Below are 18547 nucleotides of genomic sequence, written 5' to 3'. Positions count from 1 at the left end.
TCATAGTGCCCAGAGGTGTTACTGAAAGCCATCTTCCACTCATCTCCCTCCCGGATATGCACCAGATTATAAGCACTCCTGAGATCTAGTTTGGTGAAGAAGCGCGCCCCATGCATTGACTCTATCACTGTGGCTATGAGCAGTAGCAGGTAACTATACCTCACAGTGATCTGATTCAAACCCTGATAGTCAATGCACGGGCGCAGACCCCCCTCCTTCTTCTTCACAAAAAAGAAACTCAAGGAGGTGGGTGAAGTGGAGGACCGAATGTACCCCTGATGCAGGGATTCGGAGACATATGTTTCCATAGCCTCCACCTTCGCCTGTGAGAGGGGATACACGTGACTCCTGGGAAGTGCAGCGCCTACCAGGAGATCTATCGCACAATCGCCCCGTCGATGAGGTGGTAATTGAGTCGCTTTCTTTTTAGAGAAGGCGAGAGCCAAATCAGCATATTCAGGGGGAATGCGCACGGTGGAGACCTGGTCAGGACTCTCCACCGTAGTGGCACCAATGGAAACCCCTAAACACTTACCTGAGCATTCTCGCGACGACCCTGTGAGAGCCCTCTGTGACTAAGAAACAGTGGGGTTATGACAAGTTAACCAGGGTAGGCCCAGCACCACGGGAAATGCAGGACAGTCAACAATAAAGAGCCTAATTCTCTCCGTATGACCCCCCTGCGTCACCATGCCCAAGGAGCGGTGACCTCCCTAATCAACCCTGGCCCTAATAGTCGACTATCTAAGGCGTGAACGGGGAAGGGCACATCCACGGGAACGATGGGAATCCCTAAACTGAATTGACGAGCGCCTTGTGCTGGGAATGCGGGGAAAACTCAGGAAAAGTAACAAACAAAAACATGTGTGCAACAGAGGGCTCTCGGTGAGAATGGTGCCTTCTCACCTGGGGTGACGCCAGAGTGCCCTGCCTGCTGCCTCGAACCCTAGAGGAGACAACACGGCACCGACCAGCAGTGTGACCTCTGCAGCCACAGATGGTACACGTGAAAGCGCCTCCTCCGGTCTTCCTGTGCGCAGCACCTCCCAGCTCCATAGGCACCGCAATGGTGGTGCTGAGAAATAGAATCGACAGGGCCCTCTCTGGACGTCCGCGGGTGACCAGCAGGTTATCCAGCCGAATGGACATGAACACCAGCTGGTCGAAGATAAGATTGGTATCCCTGCAGGCCAACTCCCAACAGACATCCTCGCGCAGGCTGCAATGGTAGTGGTCGATGAGGGCCCTGTCGCTCCATCCCGCTCCGGCGGCCAAGGTGCGAAATTCCAGTGCGAACTCCTGGGCGCTCCTCATCCCCTGCCTCAGGTGAAACACCCGCTGCTCTACCCTCGGGCGGGTGGTCTAAGAAGGTTGCAAGCCTCCCCCTTTTTCCTCCAAACATAACGATGGTCATTATGGCCAAACTTTTTCTTTCTTTTTTAATCAGACCAGAGGACATTTCTCCCAAAAATATTAGGATTTTCCTGTCCTGCTAAGCATTCAAAATGTAATGAAAAAATCTTTGGAGTAAAAAGCTGATTATTTTCCAAAGTAATGTAGTGAAGTAAAAGTAAAAGTAGTCAAATATATTACTAGTAAAGTAAAGTACAGATACCCCAAAAAACTATTTAAGTAGTACTTTAAAGTATTTTTACTTAAGTACTTTACACCACTGACTTATATGTAAGTTGAAAACATTGTATGTGAAAAGCACTGTGTGTATCATAACGACATATTTGTTGTCACGTGAAGTGTTCCAAAAACACATATTCACATGTGAAATGTGTTTTTGCCGTAAGGGATTGTATCCAAATCAAAATGGTGATGTGGTTTAATAAATACTGCAATGTGATGCCACATCCTATAAGCTGTATGCTTATATTGTCATTACATGCATCACCTGCAGTGATCCAATGAACCCTCTGAACTCTCCTGGACTGGATTCAGGCAAACTATGTATTTGTTTATGGATAATTTGTAGCCTAAAATACTTCATATTTGAGATATATTAATGGAAATGATCAAATGTAAAACGGATTCATGCCCCGTTACTGTTGGGCTGTCATCCATTGAATTTATCTCCCTTTCTGACTCTTTTTAATCTGAATTCACCTTCAACCTCGATCTCTGAGAAAGAGCCAACGTCAGCCTATTTTACTATTCTTCTATTATGCGAACCTAGAGCCTAGTGTAGGCGCACTTCGAGTCTAGGCCATTTTCTTCTCTCTGAAACATATTTTAGAGCACAGAACCTATTCCCTCGCAGAGGAAAAGCTTTCCATAAACATACCTAGGCTGATTACTCTTCTCTCACCACAATCTCCCTTTCCAGTCACTTATGTGAGAGAGCGCGCTTACACACACACACACTCTGCACCTATGTGCTGTGTTTAGCTGAGATTGCCTTTTCTAAAAATGACCCGGTCGTGCTAGGAATGATCTCATGGTTATGATCGGGTTGATAGGGTTTATCACGCTTTCTCGTTATCCTGCACCAACGCTTACAACACAAAAACCATCAGTCTTCCTTTCTCCCGTGAACCTTGTATTTGACTAATAGGGGCGCACGCTAGATTGTGTGCTATCGTCCCTGACGAGAACGATGAGAACCCGCTGTACGAGCGTGATTCCCTAGGATACTACAGTACCACGGGTTGTCCTGTTTTGTTATTTAGGTTATGCATTCCTCGCCATAAATACATACCATCAAGCGATCACAGCATATGAAAAGCACAAACAAATCGAATGCTTATCACTATATTTTTATTAAACCACAAACTGTTGAATTATTGTAATCTCGATCTACATTTTGTGTGACACGAGACACCGTCTCATATCATTCTTACCATCTCCCGTTCCCGTCTCTTGATATTGACTTGCATGCTGTTGCGCTCTCTCTCGCTCTCTCTTTCTCGTTCTCTCTCTCTCTGGTTGTCTATCTCTCTCTTTCTTTCTCTCTCTCTCTCTTTCTCTCTCCCTCTCACACTCTCTCCATCTCTCTCTGGTTGTCCTTGTGATAACGAGATAAAGAAGCCGAACAACACTGAAGCCAAAGAACAGAGGGATGAGATAGAAACGGTTGGATCAAGTAGCTGTACTCATTATAGCCGAATTATTAAATCAAGTGGAACATAGCCTATGTATTGACTAATAGCCTAGCAACGCCATAAGATGCGTCTTTCGTGATATCTTCACGGATCTTTTGATCTGCCAATTTTTTTTTAAACTCAGACTGCGCTTTTTCAGTGTTGTTGAACTAGATAGACAAATCCTATGTTTTTTTCTCATAACTATTGATTTCTGACGCCGCCAACCTGAAGTTCATCGTTATCATCTTGGCCGCCGGGATGGTGGCCTTCGTTGGAGCAGTCATCTGCATCATCGCCGCGGTCCATACCGGCTCCGCTGCCGAATCTCAGCAGCAGCCTGTCGCAGACAACCAGTCGCAGTCTCCGGACGCTGGAGTGCAGCAGACTTTCCCCGGGGGCTCCGTGGCGCGAGCGGGTCCACTGGGCGCTCTCCATGGTTCTGAAACGCAGGACGGAGAAGCGCCCACTTTCTTCCACGTCCCCAGCGGCTCAGACCGCATTGGTGGAACTAGGCAGGTTAGCAGACTTATCTGCACCCCAGTCCCGGCCGGAGAATGCAACCCCAAAAACTTTCAGCAACAAGCCGACGACCCGTCGCTGTTCGCGGGTGAGGACTGGGGATACCTCCGCACCACGGCAGAGGAACTCAAACAGACAGTTCTCCAGCAGAAGGACCAGATTATCACCGACCAGCGGACCATTAGAGATCTGTCAGGCAAGCTTTCGGAGTGTGAGAGCGGAATAGAGGGGCGTAGAGTACCGGAGAGTAGCGCGGGGCTCTGGGGAGGTAAGAGGGTAGATGAGGGCCGGCTCATGGTCCGGGACAGTGCTCCGTCGTCGTCTGTGGCACAGCTGCTCACCGCCCAGGCTGTAGGCGAGCTGGAACAGGCTATCGTTCAGATGAAAGACCGCATAGAGAAACTGGAGGTAAGGGGGAATGGGAGAAACATGTGTCATGTATGTTGGTGTTGAATTCCACTATCGCATATCTTTATTTTAAACTAAATGTTATTGTATCTGTAATTAAAGCAGTGAATAGGCTAATTCTGACCCTCTCGTGAGTCAGTTGACCTGCTTGGCATACCTCGATAGCACTCACTCTGAATTTCTACTCACGTCTCTGATGGCAGTATGTCCGTGTGGGTGTGGCTACGTGGTTTTACTGTTTAATTGAGACCATTTCCAGTTAATAGAAATCAGGAACAGGATTAGATCAGGTTAGATGACCATCTACAGGTAACTGCCAAAATAAAGGAAACACCATCATAAAGCGTTGGACCACCGCAAGCTGCCAGAACAGCGCCAATGAGTATTGGCATAGATTATACAAGTGCCTAGAACTCTGTTGGACGGATGCGACACCACTCTTCCACAAGAAAGAGTGTTTTGTTGATGGATAACGCTGTCATAGGCGTTGCTCCAGAATCTCCCATAAGTGTTCCAAAGGGTTGACATCTGATGACATGCACGCACGCACGCACGCACACACACACACACACACACACACACACACACACACACACACACACACACACACACACACACACACACACACACACACACACACACACACACACACACACACACACACACACTTTAGACTTCGTATGCTCCTTTGAGCCTCCATCTTTCAAAGTCACTGAGATCTATTTTTGTAGACATGGTTAAAATAATGGTTAGTGCTATCCGGAATCCTTGGGACATCCCTATCCTAAACCCTAACCTTAATCCCTAACCTTACCATAGCCCTAACTTTACCATAACCCTTACCTAGCCCTGAACTTAACCCTGACCTAAAACCATTTTAAATTTCAACTTCAAGGGGTTAATGTCAAAGTCGCAAGGATCCCGGATAGCAAGGACTTCAAATAATGGGCAACTGGGCATTTTTATGCATGACCCTAAGCATGGGATGTTAATTGCTTAATTAACTCAGGATCCACACCTGTGTGGAATCACCTGCATTCAATATACTTTGTAGCCCTCATTTACTCAAGTGTTTCCTTTATTTTGGCAGTTACCTGTATATCAATGTCTTTAACTTATTGTCCCTGAAAATTGATTAGATGCATTATATTAAAATTGATTAGATGCATTATATTCGTCTTAGCAATAGCTTATTAGACTTCAAAACAATGTTGAGGAACCAATCAGTTACTTCACCAAAATCTATTAACATATTTTGGTATCATTTGTTGCTATTGCACCATTACAATGTCTTCTCAACCTGCTTCACAACTCAAGTTAAATTTAGCCAGTTTGATTAATGGAAACCCCAAAACAAGAACGTAGTAGGATAATTTATTAGCCCTAATCTACAGACACAGGAGAATGTGTTGTTCCAGCCACCTCTGCTTCCCACTATGACTAACCCAGGGGAGGAGAAGAGGAGGGGTGGAGGAGGGAGGGGAGGGTAGAGTAATACGAAGCTGCTTTATAGCTGCCTGCCAAGCAACATGTGATGTACAACACCATTTCTTCTGGAGAAAATATCATAAAATATTCATCCGACCAGCTACCTATATTTGTCAAGAGCAGAGACCATCATATTATTTTTGCAGCTTCTGCCTAGCACACTACTGTTATACTGTATTAGTGGTGTACCTCTGTATCAGTGGTTCCCAACCATCTTTGGTCACTGTACCTCCAGTCTCGTTGGAACTGATCTTAACAAAGAATAACACATTTACTACATGTGGAAAGGTGAGGTACCTCCACGGGTACTAGTACCTCATGTTGAGAACCACTGCTCTGTGTGTAACTTACAGCATGTGCCTCACTGTAAATAAGACGTGGCATTGTCTGTGTGTCTATTTGACTGCACTTCGTTTTGCTGCAGTTGTAGTGTTTTTTCTCGGCTGACTGAGCGGACTTTTAATTACTTGTTTTCCCAGCACTTTTTCTCTGTTTTTCGCTGCACATAATTGATTATGCATAATAAAAAATAAAACAAACTCCAGAGATTAGAGTGCTTATCTAACACGAAGGCCCACATTAATCACAGCACATTAAACAGTGTGAGTGCAGCTCTGAAAACCGAACTGGCTTCCAGTGTCGCGTTCGAGGCCGGAGAAAGACTGAGGGGGGGGGGGGGGGGACTGAATCAAGACCGAGACCAGAAGAATTTGAGTCCAATTCAGGACCATGATTTAATTTATTTAGTCAAATTGCCACCCTAATAAGAGTTCAAAATGTCCAGTATTTCTGTCTTTGTATTTCAGGAGAACATATGGATTAGACATCTTAGACATTCAGAATGGTGAAATAAATGCATGCTGGGGGCCTTCTACACCTTCAGAGAAGGGCAAAGGATTTATAAAATAATAATAACAACAATAATTCAAATTTTTATTATTATTTTCAATTATGTTCTGATTTATTTCTCTTAATTTTTAGTTGGAAAGGAAAGGGTTAACACTGAAGAGAAAAACATATTCAATCAGGATTTTTCTTTGGTCATCTCTGGGGCTAGCTAAGTCAGCCATTGGCTAGGCCATCAGAACCTAGATAGAAGGCATCCGCCATTCAACTGTATTAGGGCAACATTTTGGAGTGACAGTGGAATCAACCAGTCACATTTTGACTTGTAATCGGTGGGATCGTTTTAACAAAAAACGTTCTCTTCTCATAGGCCAACGCGCAATAGCAAGCAATAGTTTTCCCACAGTCTAGCTTTTGTTGTAGACAAATTTTCAGCAGCTGTTATCGAAGAGGATGTTGTTGAAAATGTTTTCTTTGATTTAACTAGGCAAGTCAGTTAAGAACACATTCTTATTTACAAAGACAGCCTACCCCGGCCAGCCCCTAACCCGGACAACGCTGGGCCAATTGTGTGCCGCCCTAAGGTCTGTAGTGACACCTCTAGCACTGAGATGCAGTACCTTTGACACAGGAGATTCTCCCTTTTCAAGAATAACTTTCAACAAGAAGTTAGCCTTTTACTGCAGTGGGCTTAATCAGGGTCACACAGAGGGATTCTTGGTAGTCAAACAAATCTACTTTGAAACAAAAGTATACACCTCATACACATTGTCAAAACATACAAATGAAATAAAAAACCTGTACCATGTCAGAAATAGAGTTGAAATGTATAAAATGTTTAGTTTGCATCCCGATATTACACTTTACTGTATGTACACCACAGAAGACTGAAATATAACAAAGCTGTTTGACATAGAAACACCGGATTGTAGTAAAAAAAAAAAAAACGTCATTAATTATGAAAATAGGACAAATATTAATAGCATTCCACCCATGAGGCCAAAGAGGGTGCTTTTGGTCATTGACTGCAGGAAAGGGTTCTTTAAAATGATCATCATCTGGTTAGTGGAATGGTGTTTTTTGTAATAATACTGTATTATTTTTCTGTTTTTGCTCAATCTGATTGGGTGGGATGGGCCAGGGGATGGGCCTGTGTCCACCCAGGCCCACTCATGCCTATGCCCCCGATGCAAACAGCTCATGATGACTGCATTGCACATCACAAATAATCTACAAAACCAAGACTTCGTACCAAACTTTTTCAATACCTGGTTTGCATACCCGTTGTTGCCTTAGTTAGCATTTACTAGTAGATATGCTGAAACGTCTGTCCTACCCTACCGGCTACCGATGTCATTCTTCTGTGAGCTGCTCCATGATTAAACCAGTTGACAGCTGCACACTCCTGCTGCCTGCAGATGATATTCCTCTGAAACAAAGCTGTGTGTGCGTGGCGCATGTAAATATATTTCACCTGCTTTGCAATTGTGTAGGCTACATTTTGCATGATTTTACTATTGTACTACGTAATTGATCAATTGTATACCTCCACTGCACTGGTATCCCTCCCTCCCACACTCCTTCCCTCCCACACTCCCTCTCTCCCACACTCCCTCTCTCCCACACTCCCTCCCATGAAGACAGATATCGGACCGCTGGCGCTCTCTCACAACCACACGGATGCAGCAACTGCGGTGACTTCAAGAGGGGCAGGTGGTGGTGGGCTCTCTGAGGCCCCTGATCGCTGGGGTGAGGCAAGGCTAGTGGGGCAGGCCCGAACAGGGGATGGACCAGAGCAGTGGCCACGGATGGAGGATCTGGAGGGAGAGCTTGAGAGGAAGCTGGAACTCCTGGAGAAGGAGAGGAAGGCCCTGCGAAAGGAATCCCAGAGACACAGGCAGGAGATTGACCAGGGGATCAACTCCCTACACCACCGCATTGCTGGCCTGGAGGAGGGTGAGAGAGGGGGCAGAGGGTTAGATGTAAGAGAAGATCAATGGTTATGAGTGATACTCATACCTGAATGACATTAATTGATATGGTGGGGGAGGTTACAAGTCGGGGACAATGAACCATAAATGATCTACCAGAAAGGTAACTTATTATCAATCTATGAAGATGACTTCAACACATTATGACACAGAATAAGAAAAAAGAACATGACAAGAAAAAAACATCCAAGTGGAAGTATCATAGAACAGAGATGAGATATCCTGGGGGCAGGAAGGAAGTCAAATGTGTGATGTGGCCATTGCATAAACCCCCAAAAGACAGTACAAAATCCTAATAAGAGAAGTCTATTCAACATTCCCCCTACCGCATTTCCTCATTACTCAAATACTCTTTCCCTCCCTCTCTATTTCTCCACCCATACCTCCTTACCCCAGGACTCTCAGAGTACACCTACCCCGAGGGCTACAAGCTGTCCTTCCCAACACGTACCAACTATATGTACGCGGTGGTACAGCACCCCATCCCTGAGCTGCGTGCCTTCACCGTGTGCCTCTGGCTGAGACCCGCCGAGGGGGGCATCGGCACCCCTTTCTCCTACGCTGTGGCGGAGCAGCCCAATGAGCTAGTTCTGCTGCAGGGCATGCACACCCCTGTGGAGCTGCTCATTAACGACAAGGTAATGGAGGAAACAGAGTAGCAGTATTTTAGGGCACGCTGAGTTAGACACAGCACAATTTAAGCTGTAGCTATAACAGTACCTGGGAGCCTACTGTGGAATGATGTCTACGACCAAAATGGCACTCTATTCCCTATGCAGTGCACTACTTTTGACCGGAGCCATGGTCAAAAGTAGTGCACTACATAGGCAATAGGATGCCATTTGGAACAGAGACAAAGCCCCGTTTAGGCTAGAGCTGGGAGTATAGTGTAGATTAGCATGATGTCACTATGGTAATACAATGCCTGGAAGGCATAGAGAGCTACCTAGCTGGCTGTGCCCTTGAGGAAGTGCAGTCCGTGCCTTTGAGAAAGTAATGCTGCAGTCCCCAAATGTTACTGTAATAAAATGACTGCCTTAATGTATTCCAGGAGGACATTTGTTTAATGTCTCCACACAGTGTGTTAAGCATCAAGATATCAGCACTTTAAAAGCACTCTATTTTATCTAACATAATATTGAGTTTTAGTCTAGGATACTCTGTACAACACATGGTTAAGGGTCAGTACTAAGAACCACTTCATCGTATGATTGATTGTCCATTGATTTGCTGTTGTTGCTATTTGAAATACTTCATTTGCACTCTAATATAGTATGCGGTATCACTACATTACCTGCAGTATAGCACTAACACTCATACTAACCCGCACTGTTGTCCTCCCACCCCTAGGCGGCAGAGTTACCTCTGAACCTGTCCCGGGGCAGCTGGCACCACATCTGTGTAAGCTGGAGCCAGAGAGGCGGGGCGTGGCAGGCCTACCAGGGGGGCAAGCTGAGAGGAGAGGGGCAGGGCCTGGCAGCCTGGCACCACATCAGGCCTGGGGGAGTCCTCATCCTGGGGCAGGAACAGGTAAGACTTGGAGGGGTTGGTATTTTGGTGAGGTCAGGAGTGATTGGTGGAAGAGACAGCAACGGCATAGACCTATCGGGGGGTTGTTGTTTTTAAAGGAGAACATATCTTATTGTTCATTGAGATATAGACCCAGGGGTGAAATGAAAGGGGGCAGATGAGAGGAACATGCAGAGTTGAAGTGGGGGACTTGAAGATCAAACCCCAGTCTCTCAGGGCAATGCCAAGTCCGGAGTTACCACTAGACCAAACTCTGACACATCCCTTCTTCTTTTCACCCCTTTCACTCCTCCACCTCCTTCTGCCTGTAGGACACTCTGGGCGGACGTTTCGACTCGTCCCAGGCCCTGGTGGGGGAGCTATCCCAGTGGAACTTATGGGAGCGGGTCCTGACCCCCAGCGAGGTGTCCAGCCTGGCCCACTGCAGCCAGCACGGCCCCCAGCCAAAGGGCAATGTGGCCCCCTGGACCAACCGGGAAGTAGAGGTGTTCGGAGGAGCCATCAAGGTGCCCAGGGAGCCCTGCGCTGCTAAACGCATCAACACCTCACTGTGAGGGGAAGGGAGCCAGGAACCTTATTCACAAAGCGTCTCAGAGTAGGACTAGCGATCGAGGAAAAATCAATACAGTTACATATCGCAATACTATTTTGAACGATATTATAGCAATACTTTGTGTTATTGTTGCTAGGTAGCGTTACCTAGAGCTAGTCAGCTATGCCTGCGCCAAAAATCTGTTTTTTTGTTGCTCTCCATCTTCTTTTTAAATAGTGAGGCAACATGTTTTCAATGCTTTTATTTCCATGACTGGTCAAAACTTATTTCTCATGCTCTCTTGTCTCTCTGCAGCAGACATTTTGAGAGCAATATCTTTGGAACATCAAATTGCAATAAAATCTCAGTATCGAATCAAAATACATATAGAATTGTGAGAATCACAATACATATCGTATTGTCACCTAAGTATCGTGATAATAGTCGTGAGATCCCTGGCAATTCCCAGCCATAAGTAGAACTGTACATGTCATATTATACATGTAATCTTATTTATTATGATCTAATAGGCAAAGCTGATCTTTCATCAGCATTTCTACTTCGAGACTGAGAGCCCTGAGCTGTGTTCAGTAGGGCAAAAACATTGCGGAGGTAACATATTTCGATCTGAACGATTTGTTATGTAGAACAGCAGGAATGCCTAACTGACATGTAGATTAAGTAATCATGTGAGCTCTATTCATCACATTTCTAACTGCAACGTTCAGTATATTGTGCATTTGTGAATTTGTGAAGTAAATTGGCGGGTGGCGCTCGGGTGAAAGGGAGTCGGGGAATAGGGGAATGAAGCACATTGTTAGAAGTGGGAGTAATACTGGTTTCGTAACTACTCATAAAGACTATTTATCCCTCAAGAGGAAATGTTGTTTTGCTTTGCATGTTTTATTTATGTTTTACATCTAGTGTTGGTGAAGTTTATTCAGAGCTACAGGACAGAGAGTGGGTAGGCTAGCCATACCTACATCTACAATTGAACTGCTGCTTTGGACTTGGTCTGTGGCCAGGCACTAAGCCCTAGGAGCCCATTTTGTTTTCTCAGTAGGAGCTAAAAAATTGGGTGTCTATAGCTTTCTCTATCCTCTGACTTGTGTCTAACGGAAGGGGATAACTCAAGTGTACATTATGATTTTATACAGCATTTTATATGCAGACATTAAGAACACACAACCGTGTCAGTTTTGCATTGGTTTGTTAAAGATTTTTTGTTGTTGTATCAACTCGCTTCAAAACAGCATTCTTACGGTCTCTCTTTTCATATTCCTTCTCGTTAACATTTGTATAAATCGTCTGTATCTTAGTAGTGCAGCACGGCTAATCATTATATAGATATATAGATATGACCTCATTTAAATTCAATAACTGTACCCAGTAATGTGAATGTGTGGCTTGAATTGATCCAGAAAATATGTCTTAGACTTTGTCAGTGGTATTACTCAAGCTTATTGGCTAACTTTGTTGCACAATATGGTATAGCACAAGGTTTGATACTTTCTAGACCACCAGAATAGGTATTGGTACCAAGTTGTACCGAAATATATTCAATGTAAAAAGTCATAGAAATAACAATGGGTTTAAATGCGTCGTTATGTATCAATGCACACCCATATATAATTCAATGTATGGAATCCCCCTTGATCTTCGACACCTTGTGACGTGCTGTGAGGTCTGATGCCGGGTAGGCACATTGAATAAAAGCTGTGTTTATCGGGTCAGACACGATCACAAAGATAACCATCAAACAACCACGACCAACCATCAAACAGCAGCAGATAGGCGGCGCAATCATTAGACACGCTTTCACAGGCTGTCATCGCTTGTGCCCCACGCAACAGCCCTGCACGAACAGGCGACTTTCAGCACCACAGACAGCGACCCAAATGCTAGCGAGTAGGTCTACTTGTAGATAGCGTGACACACACAAAATGCCTAGTAGTCAGCACTACTGACTGAGATGTATACTTTCACTTCTCTGGGCTATGTGATAGACATGTAATGTCATTAGACATATAATGTCATAACAGTAGACAGCGCTACTGTTTACCTGTAAACAAAGTACATTTGTCTATCCTTCTGGGTAAAGACGTCAGTGACTGAACTGTAAAACTCCTCCCTGTTGGCCCTCAGTTTTAAAAGTCTCTTGGTCTCAATGTGATGGAGATGATGGCAAGGGATGAGAGTCGTCCTTGATCGCTCTGTCTTTCGACTGTATGTCTTTATCTGTATCAGCACAGAAAATGACTTCTCAATGGATGCTTCTGTGGCTGGTGTGATGAGGACCAGCTGCAGTGACTTAGTTGCCTTGTGACAGTCTGTGTCAGGTCACGCTGGAACAAAAAGCTGTGTGTCTGCATGACACACAACAAGTGTATGGAATGTGTCACAAGGTTAAGAATTGTATGAAAGACACTTATAATTCACAGCAGACAGTATCTGCCGTAAAATCATGAGAACTCATTGTGTAGAGACCAGTGTTTGCCCCCCCCCCCCCCCCAACTCCACACTGGAGCCATGTCTCCCTGGTTCCTTATAGAACAGAAACATTAACTCATGCTCTGGAATGCGGTATCCCCAAAGACATTGCAAATCTTCCAGAGGCCCATCCTCAGTAGAACACACAGATGAGCATTCTAACAACCCCTTATTATGTTCCATAAAACAACCATTTGATGCAAAAACAGCATTATAACATAATCTTGTCATTTCCACCATACTGTAAAAAAAATTCAATAAGGGAATGGAATAGTTCCACATAGTGGCATCTAGGCCTGTTTGATGTGCTGGCACTGTCATCATTGCCGCAAAATGCCAACTTCTGTTTACCTTAGGTAGCATGCTGTAACATCAATTAGCTAGGGCTTTCAAAATCTCCCGGTTCTCTTTGACCTTTGCATTGTGCATGCTGATGTTCAATCTCCGTTGTTCATTCAATGCCAGATCTATCCGCCAGCTGCCAAATGTCTTAAGAGCTATCTGGCTTTGGAGGTGAGACAGGTTTCTCATAGACAAATTGTGCAAGTCGCAGTAACCGACTCTTATCCACAAACTGTCGCTGGTGGAGAGCAGCAGGCAGGGGAAGCAGTAGAGCCGGCTGCTAGCATTGCAGCCACAGAGCCAGTCTTTCTGTTGATACCGCTCAGATTGAAATGAGCGTGTTATTTCCTGTCCCTTCTTTAGATGTCGGTCCCTAAACTCAGGTGTTGGTCTTCACACCGTTTCGCTCGAAAACTATTTGAGATGCAATGTGTTAGCCATCCTAATCAGCTGACTTTAGCTCGAAGTAAAATGAATATAACCACCAAAAGGCAGCAGGTAATGTGTGTGACATCCATAGGCAGGGGCGAGCTCTGACTATCCTCTTGCAAAGCTCTCTGCCTGCCTTTCGGCATCCTTTAGCTGGCAGTATAAGGTAGAAACACGAATGTGCAAATCATGCCAATGCCTTTCATTGAGTTTGGAGTTTGAAGTGCCGGAGAAAGGTACAGGGCGAGGTTGCCTTTCCCCTCGCCTCCTTGTGCATTTTGTACCAGACCACTGCAAATTTGGGAAGTAGCAGTACTAGTACTGACATCTATTTGATCATGCAGAATTTTGTAAATGATTGATAACATTTATATTTGTTTATTTTTCATGAGTTATTTTTTTCATTCATCTTCACACTGCCTACCCTGCCTACCCTGAACGCACGTCACTGTCGCTGTCCCTGGTTATGACTTAGTGGCAAGTGCCTGTCCGGGTATCTTTACCCATATTAAAATAATGTCTATTCATTTCTCTGCTGAAGTTATGATTCCAACATCATTTTGCAGTCTGATCAGTGTTTTGCCTGCCTCTGGTTTGTTCGGCTTATGTCTGCACTTCTATGGTCTATGTGATGTTGTGGCAAACTGTACAGCTTAGAAAATGAATAAGCCAGATCTTGATTAACCAAACAATGTCTTATAGCCGGCGTTTGGAAAATTACTCTTTGAATTACCTGTATTTTTTAACAGGTTTTTACTTCATGTGTAGGTCGATGTTTAGGCAAAATTTGGCATCTTTGTCTTTTTCCTCTCTTTTCCTGTCAAAGTTGGTATACTCTATGTGTGATTATGTCCTTGTCTTCACTGGTTTTGAAATGCACAGCCCGAAAAGCTCAAATGGCCAAAAGTAAAGTCTATTTTGAATGTGAGTACTGTGTATTTCCTTTCTTTTCGTCTCTGTGTCAATTAATAACCTACTACATCTCCCCCAGTTTCAAAATGATTGATCATAATGTCAGCCTTAGATGGTGGCTATAACACATGAATAGGAAATTATATTAACTGATTTTCACTGTGCATGTTCTACATGTGATTGTATGTATTTGGACTTTGTTTACAGATTAGATACTATGTGTGTGTTAGGCTACTTAGTGACCATCCTGTTACTCACTGACACACAAACCCTCACACTGCTGCCAGTCACATCCTGTGCTGTCCAGGACACACGCCACAGGCTCAATTTAAAACACCACTGCTCTAAACACACTGAATTGCAAACACACACACACACACACACACACACACACACACACACACACACACACACACACACTAAATAGCATACCTGTCTCCAAGTCCACACAGCCACACGACAAAAGTTTTACTGAGAATACTTGCAATTACTATTTCACAAACACAGAGACTGGAAAATTATTAGAATTGTGACACTGGAAATGTTGGTTGAGACTAGTTGCACGGGGGCTCTGGCAGGCAGAAAGAAATTCACAACCATTCTTCTTCGTTTGGTTCTCCGGCAGACTATACGCTGGATTGTGTATTTGTGCCTTTCGCAGGTCGGAGAGCGGATTGTTGCAAAAGGAAAAGGGGAATGGGACAACTTAAATCCCACTACCATGTAACCCTGCACCTACAGTGTACACCATACCACTAACCTACCACCCCATCCCACTAACATCTAACCCTGCACCTACAATATACACCATACCCTACCACCCCATCCCACTAACATCTAACCCTGCACCTACAGTATACACCATACCCTACCACCCCATCCCACTAACATCTAACCCTGCACCTACAGTATACACCATACCCTACCACCCCATTCCACTACCATGTAACCTTGCACCTATACACCATACCACTAACCTACCACCCCATCCCACTACCATGTAACCCTGCATCTACAGTATACACCATACCCTACCACCCCATCCCACTACCATGTAACCCTGCATCCATACACCATACCACTAACCTACCACTCCATCCCACTAACATCTAACCCTGCACCTACAGTATACACCATAACACTAACCTACCACCCCATTCTACTACCATGTAACCTTGCACCTATACACCATACCACTAACCTACCACCCCACCCCATCCCATTACCATGTAACCCTGCACCTACAGTATACACCATACCCTACCACCCCATCCCACTACCATGTAACCCTGCACCTATACAGAATAGCAAAACCCCAGCACCCCATCCCATTACTTTGGCCCTAAACGATCCTATACCAGATTGTCAGCCTGGGAGGATGGAACACCTCCTCTCAAAACTTTTTGTAGATCTTCTGCACTAAAATCTCTCACACCATAATATTTATCTGCTGCTGCAACTACCACATCTATCTTCTGTGATTTCCGCTCCATCAGTGCAGTTGATCACCATGGCTATAAATGCAAAAAATCCAACCTCACTATAATTAATCTTCTCTGGCGCTCTCTCTTCAGTCCTACTCACTTGGGGGCTACCAGTCGACTCACTCACCCTCACTGCTTCAGCATAGGAAACTTTCTTCCCCACTCAAATTCTAACAATCTCAACCTGTCTCTCTCTCACAGGGCAGGTAGAAACTCTCAGGTAGAAACTCTGCGTCATAGCTCAACAAGGCAGACAGGGTATTCTTAGTCTCATCATTACCACCGGGTCCACATCACATTTAAAGGTGGGTGTCACAAACACTAGGAATATTCCTTTTCATTTGATCCACCTCCACACTCCACATTGCCCCACTGAGCACCCTGTTAAGCGGCACCCTGCTCCGGAGCTGCTCCGGAGAGCAAAGCAGGCCACAATTTGAGCCCCGAGCGGTGTGACTTGAAGCACCCACTTCCTCTGGGAGGCAGATACACAAAAATCTCAACAATTCCACTTCTCAAAACTTTCACAGATGTAACCATTTCCAGTTTGTCTTTTACCCAACTTGACACAACATACGAGTCGGACAAAAAGTAGGAATCCACTCTTTCCAAAAAATCTACCGGTCCAAAATCAACTTTGGTAAGACTCTCAGGGCAAACGCTGGAAGTCTCTAACACACCTGTTGCTGCAGGTAGACCCACTACATCCTCAACTTCCTCAAGTTTTAAAGTTTGGTTACTAGCTAGCTTCCCGTCACGCTGTTGGCATCAGTTGCTGGGACAGCTACTAACTGTCCAGTTATCCTGCTGACCAAGGCAGGGTCTGAGGAGCTGCTTGGTGTAGCAGCTAGCCTAGCTGCTAGCTAGTTGCCTATCAAGCTAGCTGGGTTTTCTTGAGGGCTAAAACGCAGCCCGCAATGCGGTTAGCCATTGTGGCTGGGACTGCGGATTGACCCAGGCTTGTGGCTGATCTCTGCTATTTGTTGTTGTTATTTCCAATCTTCCCTGTGACCTGCCCTGTCTGGAACTGCGAGGAGTAGCAACGTATCCTACATTAAGGATATTTTAAATTAACAAAAAGAGTTGTTACAACAACAAGAAAATAGCTGTGCCCAAATACTGGGAGTCAACTAATAAAATAATGGATGACCTGACAGAGAGTTCCAGGACCTGAAGAACAGTTTGCAGTTCTCCCAGGGTCAGCTCGATGAATTTAAACAGGAGAACGGCAATATGACAGCAAAGTCATTGAGAGTGGACATCAATTCTGTATGTGAATCCAATGATAACAATGACAGAGAAATCTGATTATCTTGAGGGACAATCAAGGCGGAACAACACGGAATTGCAGAATCTCCACATGAGACCTGGATGGAGTCTGAGGACAAAGTGAGGGAAATTATCTCGGAAAAACTGAATATGGACCACAGGATGATTGAGGTGGAGTGCCCCCACAGGACTGGAAAACCCACCACCGGCCCAGGTGACAGGCCCAGGCCGGTAGTGGTCAAGTTTCTGAGGTTCAACGACAAGGTAGCTGCTATGGAAACAGCCAAGAACTTGAGAGGAACATACAGTACGTCTTTATCAACAATGACTATCCTGAAGCTGTGTGCCAGAAGTGGGATGAACTGATCCCAGCCATGAAAGCTGCCAGAGCATGTGGGGACATTGCTTACATACACTATGAATCAATCAAATGTATTTATAAAGACCTTTTTACATCAGCAGATGTCACAAAGTGCTACACAGAAACCCAGCCTAAAACCCCAAACAGCAAGCAAGGCAGATGTAGAAGCACGGTGGCTAGGAAAAACTCACTAAAAGGGAAGGAACCTAGGAAGAAGCCTAGAGAGGATCCAGGTCCTGAGGGGTTGCCAGTCCTCTTCTGGCTGTGTTGGATGGAGACTTTAGGAGTACATGGCCATTTAAGGCCAGATTGTTCTTCAAGATGTTCAAACATTCATAGATGACCAGCAGGATCAAATAATAATCTGTGGTTTTAGAGGGTGCAACAGGTCTGTATCTCAGGAGTAAATTGCAGTTGGCTTTTCATAGCTGAGCATTCAGAGGTTGAGACAGCAGGTGTGGCAGAGAGAGATTTGAAAACAGCAGGTCCGGGATAAGGTAGCACATCCGGTGAACAGGTCAGGGTTCCCTAGCCGCAGGCAGAACAGTTGAAACTGGAGCATACTGTACTAAAAATCACACAGGACACCAGATAAGACAGGAGAATTACGTTCGATATAACAGACTGACCCTAGCCCCCCAGCACATAGACTATTGCAGCATAGATACTGGAGACTGAGGCAGGGGTTAGTTCGGGGGACACTGTGGCCAACAAGTGGGACACAATCATGAAGTGGAACGACATTTATTGGATATTTCAAACTTTTTTAACAAATCAAAAACTGAAAAATTGGGCGTGCAAAATAATTCAGCCCCTTTACTTTCAGTGCAGCAAACTCTCTCCAGAAGTTCAGTGAG

At 44.9% G+C, this 18547-nt stretch overlaps 1 protein-coding gene across 1 annotated transcript; it reads left to right on the top strand.

Moving 5' to 3' along the window:
• Positions 1-2906: 2906 nt before the first annotated feature.
• LOC109891886 (neuronal pentraxin-2) lies at positions 2907-14592 on the top strand. The gene is made up of 5 exons (XM_020484355.2): positions 2907-4016; positions 7991-8306; positions 8738-8979; positions 9692-9871; positions 10183-14592. Exons 1-5 carry the CDS (start codon positions 3348-3350, stop codon positions 10423-10425), a joined length of 1650 nt encoding a protein of 549 aa, XP_020339944.2. The 5' UTR covers positions 2907-3347; the 3' UTR covers positions 10426-14592.
• Positions 14593-18547: the final 3955 nt, after the last annotated feature.

Source organism: Oncorhynchus kisutch, linkage group LG6 (assembly GCF_002021735.2).
Source record: "Oncorhynchus kisutch isolate 150728-3 linkage group LG6, Okis_V2, whole genome shotgun sequence".
Lineage (NCBI taxonomy): Eukaryota > Metazoa > Chordata > Actinopteri > Salmoniformes > Salmonidae > Oncorhynchus > Oncorhynchus kisutch.
Note: the sequence above shows the minus strand (reverse complement) of the source record. Positions and strands in the feature narration are given on the sequence as shown.

Bases quoted from the DNA above. Each gene is read 5' to 3' on its own strand.
- LOC109891886 (XM_020484355.2), top strand. From the start codon at position 3,348: ATGGTGGCCTTCGTTGGAGCAGTCATCTGCATCATCGCCGCGGTCCAT. The intron at 4,017-7,990 runs GTAAGGGGGAAT...CCTCCCATGAAG, and splicing joins ACCGCATAGAGAAACTGGAG to ACAGATATCGGACCGCTGGC. The intron at 8,980-9,691 runs GTAATGGAGGAA...TCCCACCCCTAG, and splicing joins AGCTGCTCATTAACGACAAG to GCGGCAGAGTTACCTCTGAA.